The sequence below is a fragment of the Erithacus rubecula genome, assembly GCF_903797595.1.
Source record: "Erithacus rubecula genome assembly, contig: SUPER_Z_unloc_2, whole genome shotgun sequence".
Classification (NCBI taxonomy): Eukaryota; Metazoa; Chordata; class Aves; order Passeriformes; family Muscicapidae; genus Erithacus; species Erithacus rubecula.
Window position 1 is genome coordinate 655523 of NW_027635860.1, and position 16886 is coordinate 672408.

At 38.9% G+C, this 16886-nt stretch overlaps 1 protein-coding gene across 1 annotated transcript in view; it reads right to left on the reverse strand.

The window, feature by feature from the left end:
- LOC306814829 (E3 ubiquitin-protein ligase KCMF1) overlaps positions 1-16886 on the reverse strand; it is a 41463-nt gene that overhangs the window by 253 nt on the left and 24324 nt on the right. Inside the window, exons 3-7 of the mRNA XM_079331287.1 lie at positions 13658-13797; positions 7567-7668; positions 3495-3669; positions 1270-1552; positions 1-381 (exon numbers count right to left, since the gene is read on the reverse strand). The exon at positions 1-381 is cut by the window's left edge and continues 253 nt beyond it. Coding sequence (XP_079187413.1) covers positions 120-381; positions 1270-1552; positions 3495-3669; positions 7567-7668; positions 13658-13797 — 962 coding nt within the window. The 3' untranslated portion in view covers positions 1-119. The remainder of the gene's footprint in view (positions 382-1269; positions 1553-3494; positions 3670-7566; positions 7669-13657; positions 13798-16886) is intronic.

The window sequence follows — 16886 nt, forward strand, 5'->3', positions numbered from 1 at the left end:
CAATGTAACAAGAGTGACAGACCTGAAATTACAATCACCAAAACAAACCCAAGATAGTTGTTGTCCACTTTCATTGGCAAATACAGCACAGAGGACATTGTCTGCAAAGTGGGATGTCATCAAAGAGGAGGTGGAGGAGGCTCATTTCCTTTATTACTCTCTTTTAAATTTAGGTTTTCTAAAGCAACATCTAGAGGCATAATATCTACACAGCCCATAGCACCAAAATCTGCAATCTCCCCCCGCTCATCCTCATCTGAGGAGGAACTTTCTTCCTGCATCAAGGTGGACAGTAGAAGCTCCTGAACAAACAGGCTGCAGTCTGCCCGTTCGCTCTCCATTGACTGACGCTCTGCTTCTGACATCTTCGGATCATTCAACCTGTGCAGCAGCAAGGGAAGAGAAGACAGGGAGTTGCTCAAAGTCATTTCACTGGTGACACCACCAACAGGCTGAGATGTGCTGAGAAACTGCTCCCTCAGAACAGTCCCATCTGCCCTTCAACACATCCAGCACTTCAGCACTACAGGCATGAATTTAACAACCCACCCCTTCTCTGCTGCTGCAACAGCATTTTCAGTGATGTTCCTCTAACACCAATAACTGTTTACAAGGTTTTCTGTAATTCAAGGAGTCTTTTAGGGAGGGCAGGTGCCATTTCCTGGACATGGAATTGCATGCCTCTTTTGCTTCCACGTCAACAAAACACATCACTGCGCATGTGAAGCCTACACATGGATTACTCAATGTAATTCCACTCCCCTAAGGTACACTGCATGCCCTGATAGCGGCAAGGAAACTGCTCACCCCAACTCTGAAAATCACAGTCTGTGACACTTGTGGGTGCTCTGATTAAAATTCTCAAGTGAAAAAATTTCACATGGTATTATTTTGAACTTAGAGAAAAATCCATTTGACTCAAATTCAGGCAGAGGAGCTGTTAAAATTACCACACTCTTGCACAACAGCAGACAAACAAAAGTATGCTAGCAGAGGGTGTGGCAGGGGAGATGTGGAAAATATTTTTATTTCAGGTCAGTAGTCAGTGTTCTAGAAGAACTGAGGTGACACATGAGGCGAATCCTCTTTTTAAACAATCCTGGGGTCTAAGTATAATTTCTAAACTAGGTAATTCTGCTAATTAATGCCATCCTACGCATGTGCCTGACTCCAAACATACAAGCTTCATGCAGCTCTGTACCTCTCCTAGAACTAAGGTAAACAGAAATTACAAGAGGTAAATACAAGTAAATACGCTGAACAAATTACCTTGTCAGAAGGAACTGGGAATTCTGGATAGTCTGCTGACTGTTTTCTGTGTTAGATGTGTTGGTAGTTGTTGTAGATTGTGTCATAGTGGTGTTGACATTGATCGTGTTGGTGCGTCTGGTTGCATTGCGTGCAGTCTCCAGTTGCTGCCTTGCTGCCTGTGCATGTTGTCGTTCCAACTGCAGTTGCATCTGCAGCTGCTGTAATTGAGAAGCAGAAGGGCCAGAGGAGTTGAGCTGTCCTCCTGCAGAACGCCTCACACCTGACAGCTGGGATAAAAGCTCTGCCAGAGAAAAGAAAGCTTCTATGACTTAAGATCTTAAATGAACATTATACAGCAGAATAAATACACCCTAAATTCCAGTGCACCAATTCACCTTTTTCAACTAACAACAAAACCCAGGTATGCTCAGAGACAACTGTGAAGACTGATGCCCATAAAGATTAAGGCTTATTTATACAGATTTAGTCCAAATAGTAAGACCAGGTTTACAGTCTCGACAATGACAGGAGAGCCAATCTACAGGTAGCCGGGCAAAGATGTCCTCTGCAGCCCACTCTGAAACTTCAACTCAACATAGCCACTAAGAAACTTCCTTTATTTTGGCTGTGGATGGTAACTTTTTTTTTCCTTTCAACGACTGTTCCCTCAAAACACAATTATCCCAGAGGGAAGCTGTAATGTAGCAAAGAGAGAAATATTGTACCATTGCTTCAAACATTCAATAAAAGAAATTTTGTTAAGAAAACATATTGAGTCACTGTTTCACATCAGAAGCATTCTGTATGAATTTTTACTTCTGCCACAAGCATGAAGAAAACCCCCTCTGTTATTAGGTCTTCCAATTCAGAAAGATGGAATGCTTGTTGCAAATTTTTATCCACAAAGTTGGTTTTTTTTTAAATAAATACTAGCAGCGAGTTACTGCTCAGGGCATTACTGCAGAATCTCTTCTATGCTCTGTGCAGAAGGTACATCTTATCTCAGATACCTGCTGCAGTTGATGCAATGGCAGAGGAAGCATGGGACAACCCTGCTCCTGCCCCTCTCCTCTACATTACAAAGTTATTATATAGGTCATGACAATTTTTCTTCCATTGCATTAACAAAACATAATCATTCTAAAGCAAGCTCTGTTTTTGAAGGAACAGATCAAAATATGAACTAGAGAGATCAAGTAATTTTCACCAACACTGATAGCAGCACCAAAATTAAGTAAATTTTAAGTACTAGAGAATGCCAGAGGGGGGAAAAATTAACTGATGCCATAAACTTTAAATAGGAAAATCACTGTGATCTTTCCTATTTATTACTCCAGTAAAAAGGCAGACACGTTAAACTCACAGGCAAGATTAATATCTATTTATTCTCACTGTAAGCTAAAGCTTGGAATAATGGGAAGTAGTATTTTGGAAAGAGGTGTGAACTCAGAACAGTCCTGGAACAAGACGGACACCCAGCTCAGTGTGCTCTAAATACAGAAACACATCTTCCACCAAAGCAGAATAGAATGCAGAAGAATGATATTTTATTCCACATTTAATGATGCTAAGTGGGAAGGTCCTGCAAGGCTGAAAACTAACTTCAGCCTTGTTACCTCACTTAACTTGTTTTTTTTCTTGATGGGCTACTTCCTCACACCATTTAATGAGTAATATCAGGTCACATCATCCAGCAGAGGGCAGGCCAAGAGGACCACGATAAAGGAAGCACTGGATCCACAGCTCCCCTTCCAGGGGCAATGCTTCCTTAAGCCAGATGGCTGGCTACCTCCCCCTCAAGTATTCACAAACTGACAGCAGCACCTCCAGTTTGAGCACTGTGCCCCCTTTGCATCTGAAGTAAAGGTGGATTTGTGGCAGACATCCTGAGGTTTCCCTGACATACTGGCACAGACAAAGACTGCAGCGTTAAAACGTTCAGGTTTCTCCACAGACAAAATCGTATTTGTTTTCAAAACTGTCTTCACTCTCCATTTTTAATTCCTTGTAAACAGAGGTTATTTTTACATCAAAGGTAAAAATAGCACAAACTAGTTATTTCTGGGAATCCTAAAGACACAGCCTGATTATTTTCTGATGCTGACAGTAAGAGCAACCTTTTCCTCTTCACCTGCTCTGTGGGATGTCATGGAGTAACACATAGCAGAGCAACTGGTGTCACCTTGCATTGTCCTTTCTCTGGAAGGAGGACAGAGGGGTAAAATTTGGGTTACAGCTCTTACCAGCTATAGGATCCATGGCTTCTCTATTGCTTGGAGAATATGAACTCTGAGAAGACGAAAGCCCACCAGGGGAACTGGTGGTAAAGTGCATGTTTGATCTACGAGCACGGGGGCCTCCCAAACCCCGGCCTGGGTGGAACATCCTACGTACATGCCGAACACCACTGGATTCATCGTAGCCAAGAATTAAGGAAACAGAACTGTTTGGCATTGAGAGCTAAATGACCATTAAAGGACATTTGATGGGTCAAATACTCAGGTGTACTCGATTTATTAAGTAATGACAACTTCTGAAGCAAAGCTGAGGTACACAGTAGGTATGCTAGAGGTCAGATTTACTGATCTGGTAACTTTTTTTAAATCAAATTTTTCTATGAAAACCCACACAAATCCATATTCAGCCAAGCTTACTACTGAGACAGGAATTTCAGTTTTCCCTTCCCAATTCTTACAATAAGTATCAAAAATAATAAAAATGTTTACTGCAATTCCTATCAGAATAATTACCAAATTCCTTTGACTTCTGACTTCATGTTTTTATCAAAAAAATTTCGTCACTTCTGTCCTTATGAAACTGTAAGTTTCTGGAGTATTCAGCACATCCATCATACTCCTTTGTTTCACCTTTCTTCTTACAGCCAAAGAAATATCACTAATTCCAGTTACAAAAATGATGCTTTTCATGTTTCTTTTTCCCTTACTTCCCCCTATCACACACTAGTTTTTTATCACTTTTTACATAAAGAACACTTTACAGGCTTTCATACAAATTTTGAACTAATTAACAAATTTAAGGATAATTTTTGTCATAAATCTGTTAACATTCATTCCTCCACGACAGTCCAGACAAGACTTCTTCTTAAACATCACTAGTATGACTCACTGGTGAAAAATGAAATAGCACAGGCTTTAATATTTTATTTTAGTGTTACTATAATTACCTTAGATCTCCATCTCCTCTGTTTTTTGTTTTTATAATAGTATGATTACCACTCAAATGGTATAAATTTCTGTGTAAGGGTAGTGTCCAATGCACTTTTCATAAATCACGTTACAAGGCAGAACCTCATGATGTCATGGAGGTCAAGAACTTAAGACTGAAAGGAATGACTTTCCATGGCAAGAGAGAGCTTCTGGCTGTTACAAGAAGACTTTACAGAACATCTGCTTCTTTCAAAACTGTTAGTTATGCTACACTGTAAAACTTAACATCTAGGGTGTAAGAGGAAAACCTCCCCAGCACAGAACACACTTTGCTTAGTACAGAGCATCTTGCACCTCTGAGCGTGCCAATTTTGGATGCTCCTGGAGAAGAGTTGCTAAATTAGATGGAATGTAGACCCAGTGTAGTTTGGCAAGCTTTCCATAACTAAACATGCTAGAACAGGACAGTATCTGTGGATTTTTTAAGCAAACACAGCACTCTGGGGTAACCTTCCCAATCACACCTTTTAAAGTGCTTTGAGGTAAATGTAATTCTTCAAATACCAGCTAAGCATGCACTTGAATCTTATCAGCTATGCTAGAGTAAGAAAACCTTACCTTTGCAAACCTTACCTTGTGACAAATATTTAAACTGAATAATCATGTGAAAACTATCTGTATGATTAATGCTGAAAAGATGCATTTAGTGAATTTTCAGATATTTTACTGCTAAACAAAGAAATTTTAAAGAGCTGTCCATAGACTGTAAGAATAAATTACATACTTGCAATAGCTGCACAAGGTTTGTAGTAAGATACATGTAGTGTTTAGGGACAACTTTAGGAAAAAAAGCCCAAAACCAAAATTAATCAAACATGCATAAATAACAGCTGGTGGAGAAGGCCACCCCTCAGAACCATAGCAGATCCAACAGTAAAAGCTTAGCTCAAACTGCAAAATGAAATTTTACTCTAGAAAAAGTGTAAGCCAAGAAGGCAATTACATGACACAGAGAATTGTTCTGTACACTTCAACTTCATACTCAGCAATATAATATATAAATAAATACAAATAATAAATAATACATAAATATAATGGCGTATCATAGAGCAATGGTTCTTATTTCCTACACTGCCAGACCCTGAGTGAAATAGGGCATATTCTCTTGCTTTTTTTCCTGCCTTAGATCTCCCTGTTGCTAGATATGACGTAGAGTCCAATGTCAAACAGTCACGTCAAGATACTTGTCACCAGGTTTTGGAAATTTGACAGCAGTGGACACCAACACACTAGAGTACAAGCAGGAATTTCTACAGGAATTATCTGTGGGCATTGTATTTCCAAAACAGATTCATTTTGCGATGACTGATACTGAAACCTTACTCTGTATCTGAAAAAAAGATTGTCTCTTCTGGCTCGAATATTCCCTAAGTAAAAGTTATCTGGTGGTCATCTGGTACTACAGGAGAAAAAAAAAAAATACAGCAGTAGCCTGAATTCTAATCAAGTATCTAGTGCATTTCAGCAGGAAATTAATTTCATTCTGTAGCTGAGAAAATCTGAACTTCTTGCCTTACAGCTAAGCCAATGCTGGAAGACCACAGTTAGAACTCTGGCACACTGCTATGTAGTCATGTAATTCTTGATAGAATAAAGCCTAACTAGGCAGGTGCTATGAAAATCTCACAGCTGGTACAATGACCAGAACTAAAGTGACACAAACTACATCAGCCATCAAGCAACACTTCAGGGCTGTCCAAAGGCTGGGAAAGATCCAGTGGAAGATATTCTCCTCTCATCAGTCTTATCCCACCTCCTCCAGAAAGGGAGGACTACATGACTCCTGGCCACTGAGGACTGCAAGGATGCCTGGGATCAAGTTCTCATGGCCAGAGCCACCACATTCAGCACCCTGCCCCTCCTGAGTGCTGAGAGCTCTACTCCTGTCCCTGAAAAAGGCAAGTACAGGTAACTGCTTTCATCTGACTTTAACAAAAGTTTGTTTTTACAAAAACTTTACCGGTTTTTGTATCACTTTCTCAGCATTCATCTTTCACAGACACAAGTTACACCCAAACTCCTTTAAACTTATCTAGTTTTTTGCATAGTAATTAACTAGTAATTAATTGCATTTACTCTGTCCTGATCTTAAACCCTCTAAATACTAATACACTTAAATGAAATCAAATACAATCACAACTGAAGTGGAGCCATCACTTCAAATGCTATTTCCCCTCTATTAGTGTAATTATATCTGTTTGATAGGGTTTGGACTTTTTTTCCCCCCAACTGCTTGTGCTTACATTATTCTTTGCTCCTTTTTAAAAATCTCTGAACAAAAGAGCCACTATCAAAGTTATAATGCAGTCTTTTTTTCTGATTGTTTAAACACAAAGGAATAATTCAGATATTACTTACTGTAGGGATGCTACATAGCTTGCATGTCATTAAATAAAAGCCCAGATCAAAAGATATTTTATCAGTTAATCCTAGGGAGGAAAATAAAATTAAAAGGAGACAAATATTCCTATAACAAGGCTGAAAAAAATCCCAACAGTTGAAGCTCTTCAGCCATCACGCACAGAGAAATGTCCATAACTGGCTGCTAATGTAACTGAGGGACAACATCCTTTTTCCCAAAAAATCTGAAGGTTTTCTTAGTTCTGTATTACAAAACATCAGTAACCCTACAAAATTATATTATTACAAGATTGTGTTTTAAATAATTAAGTTTAATTAAAGTAAAAAAGTTTACAATCTTTCGCTACAAGCAGCTATGCTTGAATCATCTTTTTGTTAAAAATACACACAGTACTGACTCCTAACACCAAGAGTTATCATGAGGCAGAGTACAACACAGTGTAAGTAGAACAAGACCTCTGTATGTCAAAATCCCTTAAATGTTTCTGCTGTTAGAGCAAAAAACACTCTGCAGTGTTTTACACTTTTACAGTTTCTGCATAGTCTGACAGTTACACTTTAATTTTTAAACTTGCAGATGAACCTTTTTATTTGACATACATATCTTTAGCAGCCTAAATTTCAGGAAATCCAGAATATGACCCTTTGACTACAACCATGAAACCAAGTCACCGTGACTACTAGGTGAAACAGTCTAGCCTCTTTTGCCACAAATTGGAAAGGATATTAAATCTCTAGGAGCTCTGTGTTCCAGTGTAAGATGAGCTGCAAAGTCATCTGTTACGTGATTCGGATCCCCTCCAGGCAATGCTGCACATATTGGACAAATCTGAAATGACAAAGCAAAGAAAAACCCCAACTTTGTAAATATTACAAGAAACAGAGCTTGTATCAAGTCAATCATTAGACACTGGCTATTATACTTTAGAATCACATTTTGGTATTCACAAACACCTGGATAACAACATATTCAATAAACTCAGAAAAATTAGTGAAGTACAGACATTAATTTAGTATCTTTTACTGTACAAATTTCAGAATACTATGAAAACCAGAGCTAGGATTCTCAAAATCAATTTGCAATGTCTTCAAAGTTAGTATTTTTGCATGCCAATTCTCCCACAGACAGTGGAATCAAATCATACAGGAATGCTATTTGCCTGCTTGACACTCATCCCAGCAGAGGAATCAAATGAAACTTCCCATATTTGCTAAGTATCAAGTTGAGACCCTCCCACCCAGGTGGTGCAGGTTTGGCAGAGAAGGGTTGATCTCCACAACAGTATTTTGAGAGCAGGTACTGAGGTCTTTCTTTGGTTTTGGGTTTCCTTTTTAACCACTTGACAGTTTTTGGTAGGTAGGTTTTGTTTGTTTTGCTTTTTAAACCCAGGTACTTGTTAACTAAGCAAGCAAACATTACCACTACTATTGCCATAATTATGACTTGTTCTTTGAATGACTCCACAAACAGCATCTTCCATTTTTCTTCCATTTTTTCATGGGTATACTTAAGCTGTTGAACACAGATCTCAAAAGATCGGCATGAGCATTAGGAACAGGAGACGAGAACAAAGTCTTGAAATAAGTTTACTGTAAAATCTCAGCTGCTCTTGACAGGAACTGCTGCATATAATTCCACTTTAATTTTAGTGGCCAGTTCTGAAAAGAAAACCAGGCATTGTAGCAAAAAAGCCTTTTGCTACAACTCTTATTTACACAATACTTTCAAACACAATACTTTCAAAGCAATCTTCTTTTATTTACGCTACTCCGAGGAAGCAGAAACCCAGAATAAGAACAACAACCCACTCTGGAAAGCAGGAAATCAGAGTTTTTTGTTAACACGATGAAAGTGTTATTAACTGCACATACTTGTGAATATACTCAGACCTCAGAAAAACATCAGTTAAGAAAAGGTTATAATGAATATTGAATAAGAAGGAATCAAAGTGTCCCAACCCTAATTCTAAATATCAACTAAACTTTCAAGAACTCTTGACTAGGGAAAGTTACTTAAGTACTGTTACACATCAACAACAATTTAGTTAAGCATGAGCTCTGACAGAGTCACAACAAAGACTGCTGGATCACTGATTAAGCATGACACAGCTAAAATTCATTGCTAATTATGACATGCATGAACAAATGGTGCAGACAAAATGCAAATGTCAGAACTTTCTCTTGAATTTATGAACATTTATATTATGAAATCATCATGCAACCTAGGTCAATGCCAGTCAGAACATCTACCAGTATCCAAAACTGTGCTTGTATTACTACTACTTCCCCAGTTACTTACAAAGTAAGCACTTCAAGTGACAACACTTCCGTAACCTCAACAAGAGTCACTGGGATCTTACAGGATGAACAGACACATTGACACTGTGTCAGATTGTCCATTTCTTTAATGCAAAAGAAAGCTCTCCCCAGTTTTATCACTGAAGTATCAACAACCTAATGCTTACAATTCATCTACAAGGAGCCTAGTTCCTGCCTTCCTGAAGGTGAGAAAGCTGCTGCAGTGCAATGTAATAGCAGAATATTTGTATTTCTGTTTTGAAAGACTGAAGAGATGGTATTTTGTGAAGTCTCATAAATATTTTTTTTTTTATTTACAGTGTCAGGGAACTTCTAGTTAAACACTGCATTTTATCTGGATGAGGTAAGTGACCTGAAACCGCAACATCAACAAAACAATCATCATACTGATTCCCAGATTCCTCTGCCTTACAACTAACTCTAACCATTGTCCCTGGACATTATATGGCTGAAGAAATACTGGTTCTTTAGAAGAGGAAGAGAGACTTGTCCTTTAAGTGATAGAGCAGCTGGGGTGCATTAAAAGCACAGTCTGGGCAGAAGATAACCTGATGGAGACCCTACATGTTGGAATTAAGAAGACAACAGGCAAAGGGAATGTTATAGGGGTTGTTTACCACAGACCAGCTGACCACAAGGTAAAAACAGATCAGGCCCTCTAGAGGCATGGAGCAGCTGCCACACATTTGCAGGACCTGATCCTCATGGAGGTCTTCAACCACTCCAGTATGAGTTGGAATGGCAACACAGCATGAGCAATCCAAGAGGCTCCTAGAGTGGACTCAGGGTAACTTCCTCTTCCAAGTGACAAAGGAGCACACAAGGAGATGTGCTATATGGGACTTCATAACTACCAACAAGGAGGGGCTCAGTCAGAACATGAGGGTCAAAGAAAGTCACGGCTGTAGTGACCCTGACATCTCCCAGTTTGAGATCCTGAGGGCAGGGGAGAAGATGAAAAACAAGCTCATGATCCTGGACCTCAGCAAAGCAAACTTCGGCCTCTTAAAACATCTGCTCAGAGGAGTCCCATGGTGTATGAACCTGGAGAGTAAAGCGGCCTCAAGAAAACCTGTTAATGTTGAAAGATCACTCTCTCTCAAACTCAAGAGCTCTCCATCCCAGTGAATATGAAGTTAGACAAAAATGCCAGGACGTCCATATGGATGATCAAGACACTCCTGGACAAACTAATACAAAAAGAAAACACAGAGGGGTTACCCTCCTAGGGAAAGCCATAGTGTAGCCTACCATAAGCATTATCTGAGTGTCACAGGCAAAGCTAAAGCCCAGATGGAACTGAATCAGGCAAGTGATGTCCAAGATAACAAGAGGATCTTCTAGAAATGCATAGGATATAAAGATAATTAGGGAAAAAGTGGGTCCATTGTTCAAAAGATGTGAGGCTGAGTTACACAGGACACAGAAGAGGTTGAAGTACTGAACACCCCCTTTGTTACGGTCCTTAGTGGCAAGACTGGTTTTTAGCAATTCCAGCCCCCAGAGAGCAGGGGTAAAGTCTGGAGCAGTAAGACATTCCCCTGCTGGAAGAAGATTACTCTGCAAAATACTTATGTGAACTAGAATACTTAAACCCACAGGCTGTGATGGGTATACCAAGATGGATATACCAAGAGGTGCTGAGGGAGATGGCAGATGCCCTTGTGAGCCTCCTTCCAACCTTTGAACAATCATGGTGACTGGGTGAGGTGCCTGAGGACAGGAGTAAAGTAAATTTCACTCCTATCTTAAAGGCAGGCAAGTATGAGGAAGACATAGGGGACTACAGGCTGGTCATCTTGCTTTGATCCCTGGGAAAGAGAGGAAATTACTGTTAACTATTTCTAGGCACTATTAAGACAAGAAAATCGTCAATAGTAGTCAGCACTGGCTTCACAAAGAGGGAGACATGCTTGACTAGCTTCCTAAATGTCAATGCTTAAATGTCTGGCCTGGTAGATGACTGAATAGTAGAGTAAATTGCCTACCTGGACTGACAGTAAGACCACTGACACTGCCTCTCACAGGGGACTCAAAGATAAGTTGCTGATGCTCAGGCTGGATAAGCAGAGGGTAAGGTGGAGTGACAACTGTCTTAGTGGATGGGCTCAGAGGGTGGTGATCAGTGGGAATTCTTCTGATTACATAAAACTAGAAGGAGTGGCTGATATTTAGAGTGACCTTAAAAATCTGAAGAAATGGGACAACAGGAACCTCACGAAGGGGAAGTATGAAGTACATGCACACAATTCAAAAGAGCTCAGTAAAAGGTTACACGGAGGAATGGAGGAAAGGCTGAGAAAGATGGAACTGTTCAGCCTGGGGAAGGGCAGGATAAACGGGGATGGATCTTAGGGATGTCCATGAATACCTGAAGGGAACCTGAATGGATGACGGAGCCATGCAGTGACAGGATGAGCTACAGTGCACACAAATTCAAACACAGGAGCATCCTCATAAACATCAGGAAATGCTGAAACATTTTTCACTGTGAGGATCACCGACCACTGGCACAAGTTAATCAGACAGTTAACAGTGGAGTCACTAAAGAGCTGTCTGGACATGGTCCTGAGCAACCAACTGTACGAGGACCTGCTCAAGATGACCTCCAGAGGTCCCTTTCAACCATATTCAGCATGCGATTCCTGCCTGCAGACACCTAATGCTGTTATACTTACCAATGTCTACACCTGAGAAAAATCAGCAGAAAGCAACTTATGTACATCACTTTGAATATAAAAATGGCAAAATTAAACAGATGAATTTTTTTTTGCTTATTCTTTGAAAAACCGGACTGAAAAGCCTATAAAATAAAAATGATTCTGTCCCTGGGAAGTTCCCTTACATCTAAAAAAAATGTCTAAAATAAAACACATCTTTGGAAGGAGATACTCAAAATGACTACAAGCTCAGTATGTAAATATAAATAATTGTCTGAAAGCCTATAACCACATACATTTAGAATCCATAGTATTTTCCTCTTTACTTGTCTTGTAGCAGCTCACTACCCCAGTAAGGGTACAGTACCCAAACGATTTCATGTGAATGCACACTAAAGGTTTACCACAAATGCCAGATGCTAAACTTAGCACAAACAATCGTATTCAAGGATTAAAAGATTGTCCTTTATAATTGTTTAAAACATGATATAACAGTGTTGCAGACTGATGCATTAAAAAAAAAGTTTTGTAGAATTTTTTTTTTTTTTTTTTTTTTACACACACGTAACTCCTTTCAGGATTCACCAGAGCAGCAGCTCTGGTGTTAAGAATCATAAATATAGGCTTTATATGTTCTAGAAGTCACAACTGCAAACAAGGGCATGGCAAGTTTAAAAGCCCAGGGTCTGTGAACACTCACTCTTAGGGACGTATCACTGACATCAAGTGGTGCAAATCAGAATTGCAATACCAAGCCACCAAACAAAATAAAGTCATCCAACTGCAGAACTTTCAATGGCTGATGCTATGTTTGAAAGTTGCAAAGTTTAAGAAAAACTTTCTGTTTTAACAGGGAGACTGTAAAAATTGCGGTGTGTTGCTGAGTTAAATAATATACCACAGTGCAACTGATTGTGAAGCAAACACTTCCTGGGCTTTTAAGAAAGATTGTAACACCTTTGAATGCCAAAAAGGTGAACAAACACCTTTCCATATCACCCCTTCACCCAAGTTCCTTACTAGGTTTGAAGAGTCATTAATTTTCTTCCACAGAATTATTAGAAAATTAAGAAAACTAGAAGACTAGAATAGAGAACCTATTTATAACTAATTTCACACAATGTATTAGTGATGAGTAATCCACTTCAAGCATCACTTTTTTCCTAGGGCTCTAGGGTAAAACAGTTAACCATGAAACAGCAGTCTGCATGTCATTCTGCTAAACTGCTAACCCAGTTTCTCTTACTCCTAAGGTGAATCAAGACGGTGGGAGTTAACATCTCCAATTAAAGTATTTGTGTTGAAACTTGTTTAAGAAATGTATATTAAACCACACTTACTGTCCTAATGGTAAGGGATGGGGTAAAAACCCCTGCTTTGAGAAGAATACCCAATGCATAAAATAATGGAATGCCACTGCATAAAATAAGAGGTCCATTATAAAAAGCTATTAGAAAACATAACAAACTACCTGCATGTCTCTCTCTCGCTTTCACTTTCAAAAGATCAGCATAGCTGTAAGCATGCACAACAATGACACAATAATTATGAAAAGGGAGACACAGCTAGACAGAATACCTGTGAGAACTTTCTAAACCTCCTAAACATGGCAGGCTTTATATCAGGACAACAAATAAAAACTACAAGAGAAGGAAGCAAACTCATTATATTTTGATAACCATAAATCATAGAGGAATTTTTATGTCATTCCAAACGTAGGTACTTTCTCTTCTGACAAAGCATTTAAATGAATACATGCTTAATGAAAGAACAGACAATTTTTCAGAAATGAGGCTATTTAAAATGCATTTCCACTATGAAAGTTCCAAGGGTTCTTACCACTTCTGTTGATGTTTCCGCATGCTCAGAAGTAACATGTTCTTGAAGAGATGTTTCCGTATACCCCATTTTCCCACAATAAGGACAAGTGAAAGACTGTGGCTGCTCTACAGAGAAAGCTTCTCCACCATAGTACAAGTCTGCAACAGAAAGAGATTAAATAGAGGTTACTTTAAAGCAGTATCACCATTTGTTTTGTTCACACAAACCTCTGTTTATAAATGTAATTTAGCAAGGAGTACAGTGAAGTAATTGTTCTTTTTCATTGGAATGGCTATATTCAGGAGGGGTTTGGTTACTGATAAAAAAAACAGACTACATTTAATTTTCATTAGCACACATAGCTTAGTTTTCTAATATTTACCAGGAAAAAAGACTTCCATTATGATGCTGCTGATACTGCCAAACTTTCCACCACTGTTCTTATCCTACATACAGAGTCAACTATGGTATTTTTCAATTATAAGATGAAGTTTCAGAAGCTGAATTCCTGACAAAACCCATAAATTTAGATCAAAATTTAGAAGTCCCTGGTGAAGAAGTAGTAAGTAGTTTCAGAAGTGTCTCAAATATACAACATAAAAGTTGGATAGAGAAAAAGGAATCTGGGTATCTGTTACACACTGGCTTCAACTTTTAGGTGCATTGAATGTGAGCACTTCTGCACCCCTGATGAAAAGTAGGCACTTTTAAGTTGCTAACACTGAAGTTCCCCAAACTTAAGATGAAAATTTATCAAACCATGCAAGAAGAGGATACTATTATCTCTCATCCTCTGCAGATATTTTGTATTTTACAGGAAACACAAATAAGCTTCTCATTCATATCAATATTAAAAAAAATCCAAACCAACAACTAAAAAACCAACCAAACAAAAAACCTCTACCTATAAAACTCACTGAGAATGAATGAATGAATGAACGAACGAATTTTCAAGTAAGGCAACAGTACCAGCTCCAACCTCATAGCTGAGCAAAGGGCCCAGAGCCACAGCCCATCTGGAGAGAGTTGTAAACAGAAAAGCATGCACACAGAGGTATCTTTTCCTTAGATACACTGTTAGCTCAATCCAGATACCAGGAATTTTAGAAGTACACAGAAAAAAATTTCCTTTAAATTAAAATCTAAGTTTAAAAAAAATCAAATGGTCTCATGAATCTTTGCCTCTGATTTTAGCACTGAAGGTACTGAATGAATATTTTTCCATCTGTTTTATTTTTACAAGCACATTAAAAAATGCTAAAATTATGAACAGTCATGTCCTTGACTACCAAGGGGTCCTTTGATAATGAAGGTAACTAAGAATTAGAGGCAATATGGGAAAAAATAAAAACACCATGCCTCCACAGCTGCAGAAATGAAGCATCTTACGATTGTGTTACTGTTTTCATTTACAAATCTGCAAGTTTAGAATGCAATATGCCCATGATACAAGAATTGTCTCTTTTGACCACAAAGAAATCTGTCAGATATTAAAATCTTGGTTCAATAATTCTTCAAACTTCTTTAGGCCTCTAAAGCCCTCTGTTCAAGATGTTTAGAAAGAAAAGGAAAAGCATTTAGTAAAAAAATAAAACCAGATTCAGTTGCATCCCTCTAGGATAAGATTCGTGACCCATATTGGTCATGAATTAGGGGAAGAAAGCAAAGGAATATTAGAACACTGTCTCATGAGGACCCAACAGTAGTTTATGAAGTCAGTTTTCAAGCACAATAGTGTTTAGATATTATAGCTTTTCCTTGGTGAGGAAAAAACTCCAAGGAAACAACCAGAATCAAATGTGAAAATGCAACCAAAAATATCAGCAGTTTTCCTTTTTTATTCATCTATAGCTACTAAACTTAAATTTATACTTAATATTAAAATCTAACCAGCACATGATTAAAATTGGCAGAAGGTTAGTGACAAAACAGAAGTATCACAGAATTCCTTAGATAAAAATCAATCTTTCAAACAGGTATCTTCTCAGGACTACATTTTCTAACAGCTTGTACTTTTTGTTAAGGCATAATTCTTTACAAGTGTACACAGCAGTGTGGAATTTTTAGTTTCACTTTTCTTCATATAAGTAATGTAATTTCAATGTGATTTATACATAAAAATGTTGGTATTACATGAGTTGTAGTGTATTCATTTAGACTCCTTCAATGTGTGGAGAAACCAAATGGTGGCAACACACCACATAACAAAATGAAGTATATATATTCTTGTATAACTTATCAAGCAGCCATATTACCCTCAAAGCTGCTCCAAAGTCCTGTTCCAAATAAACTATGATGCTCAGACTTAGCATGGTACACATTCAGCATACATACTTTGTTCTAGTGTGCGAAAAAGAAAACCAAACAAAAAAACACAGAAAAGTTTCAAGCTGAATACTGGCAAATCCAGTCAATCCCACACTACACATTATTACAGTACCCATTATTTAACTGGTTCCCTCTGCCTAGGAATTTGGCACAAGAAGTGGCAGGATCTTCTGTCACACAAGCACCAAGCTGACAAGCACTTCTGAACCATGGAAGGTTCTGTACTTTGATGAAAGTCACACGATATGATTTTGGCAGAGAATCCTATTAACATTTTGTATTACTTTATTTGTCAGCACAGCCACTTTAAAATGACGTTGTAATGGGCAACCTACATGCTTAGACCCTAAAACATCCTAACAGTTTAAAATGCTTTTTTAGGTAAAATGAAACTCGGCAATTTGCTGTGAACTTCTCCATTGTCCTGACAAATTGATCTACAAAGACCACAAAAGTACAGTGGCTAATTCCTTTCACTCAAGGGAGATCAGGAGATCTGAAGTTTTATCCGAGCATTGGAAGGGTTAAAATTTCACACAGAAGGTGAAAGGAGTTGGGTCAGGCCATGCAGGAGCCATGCCAGGATTTCAGGCTGCGCAGGCTGCGTGAAGAGGCTGGATGAAACTGCAGAGCCCAGCAAGTGAATGTAGGGGGAGCTTGGCTGGAACAGAGCCCAGCTGCATTTCCCCAGCCTGAGTGGGCAGCTGGGGGATTCACCTCCCCACGGCTGCTCCAAGACAGCAGCAGGGCCCTGGCTGATGACCATACCTTGTAAGCTTATGGAGCTATGACCATACTGGGTTGATGGGGAACTAGGATCCTAGCAAAGGTTTCTCTTTTCCCTGGTTATCATTGCCCCCAGCTGAAAACCGGGGCGCCTCGGTGGCTCCCCACCCCTGCCCAGCCAGGCCGCATGGGA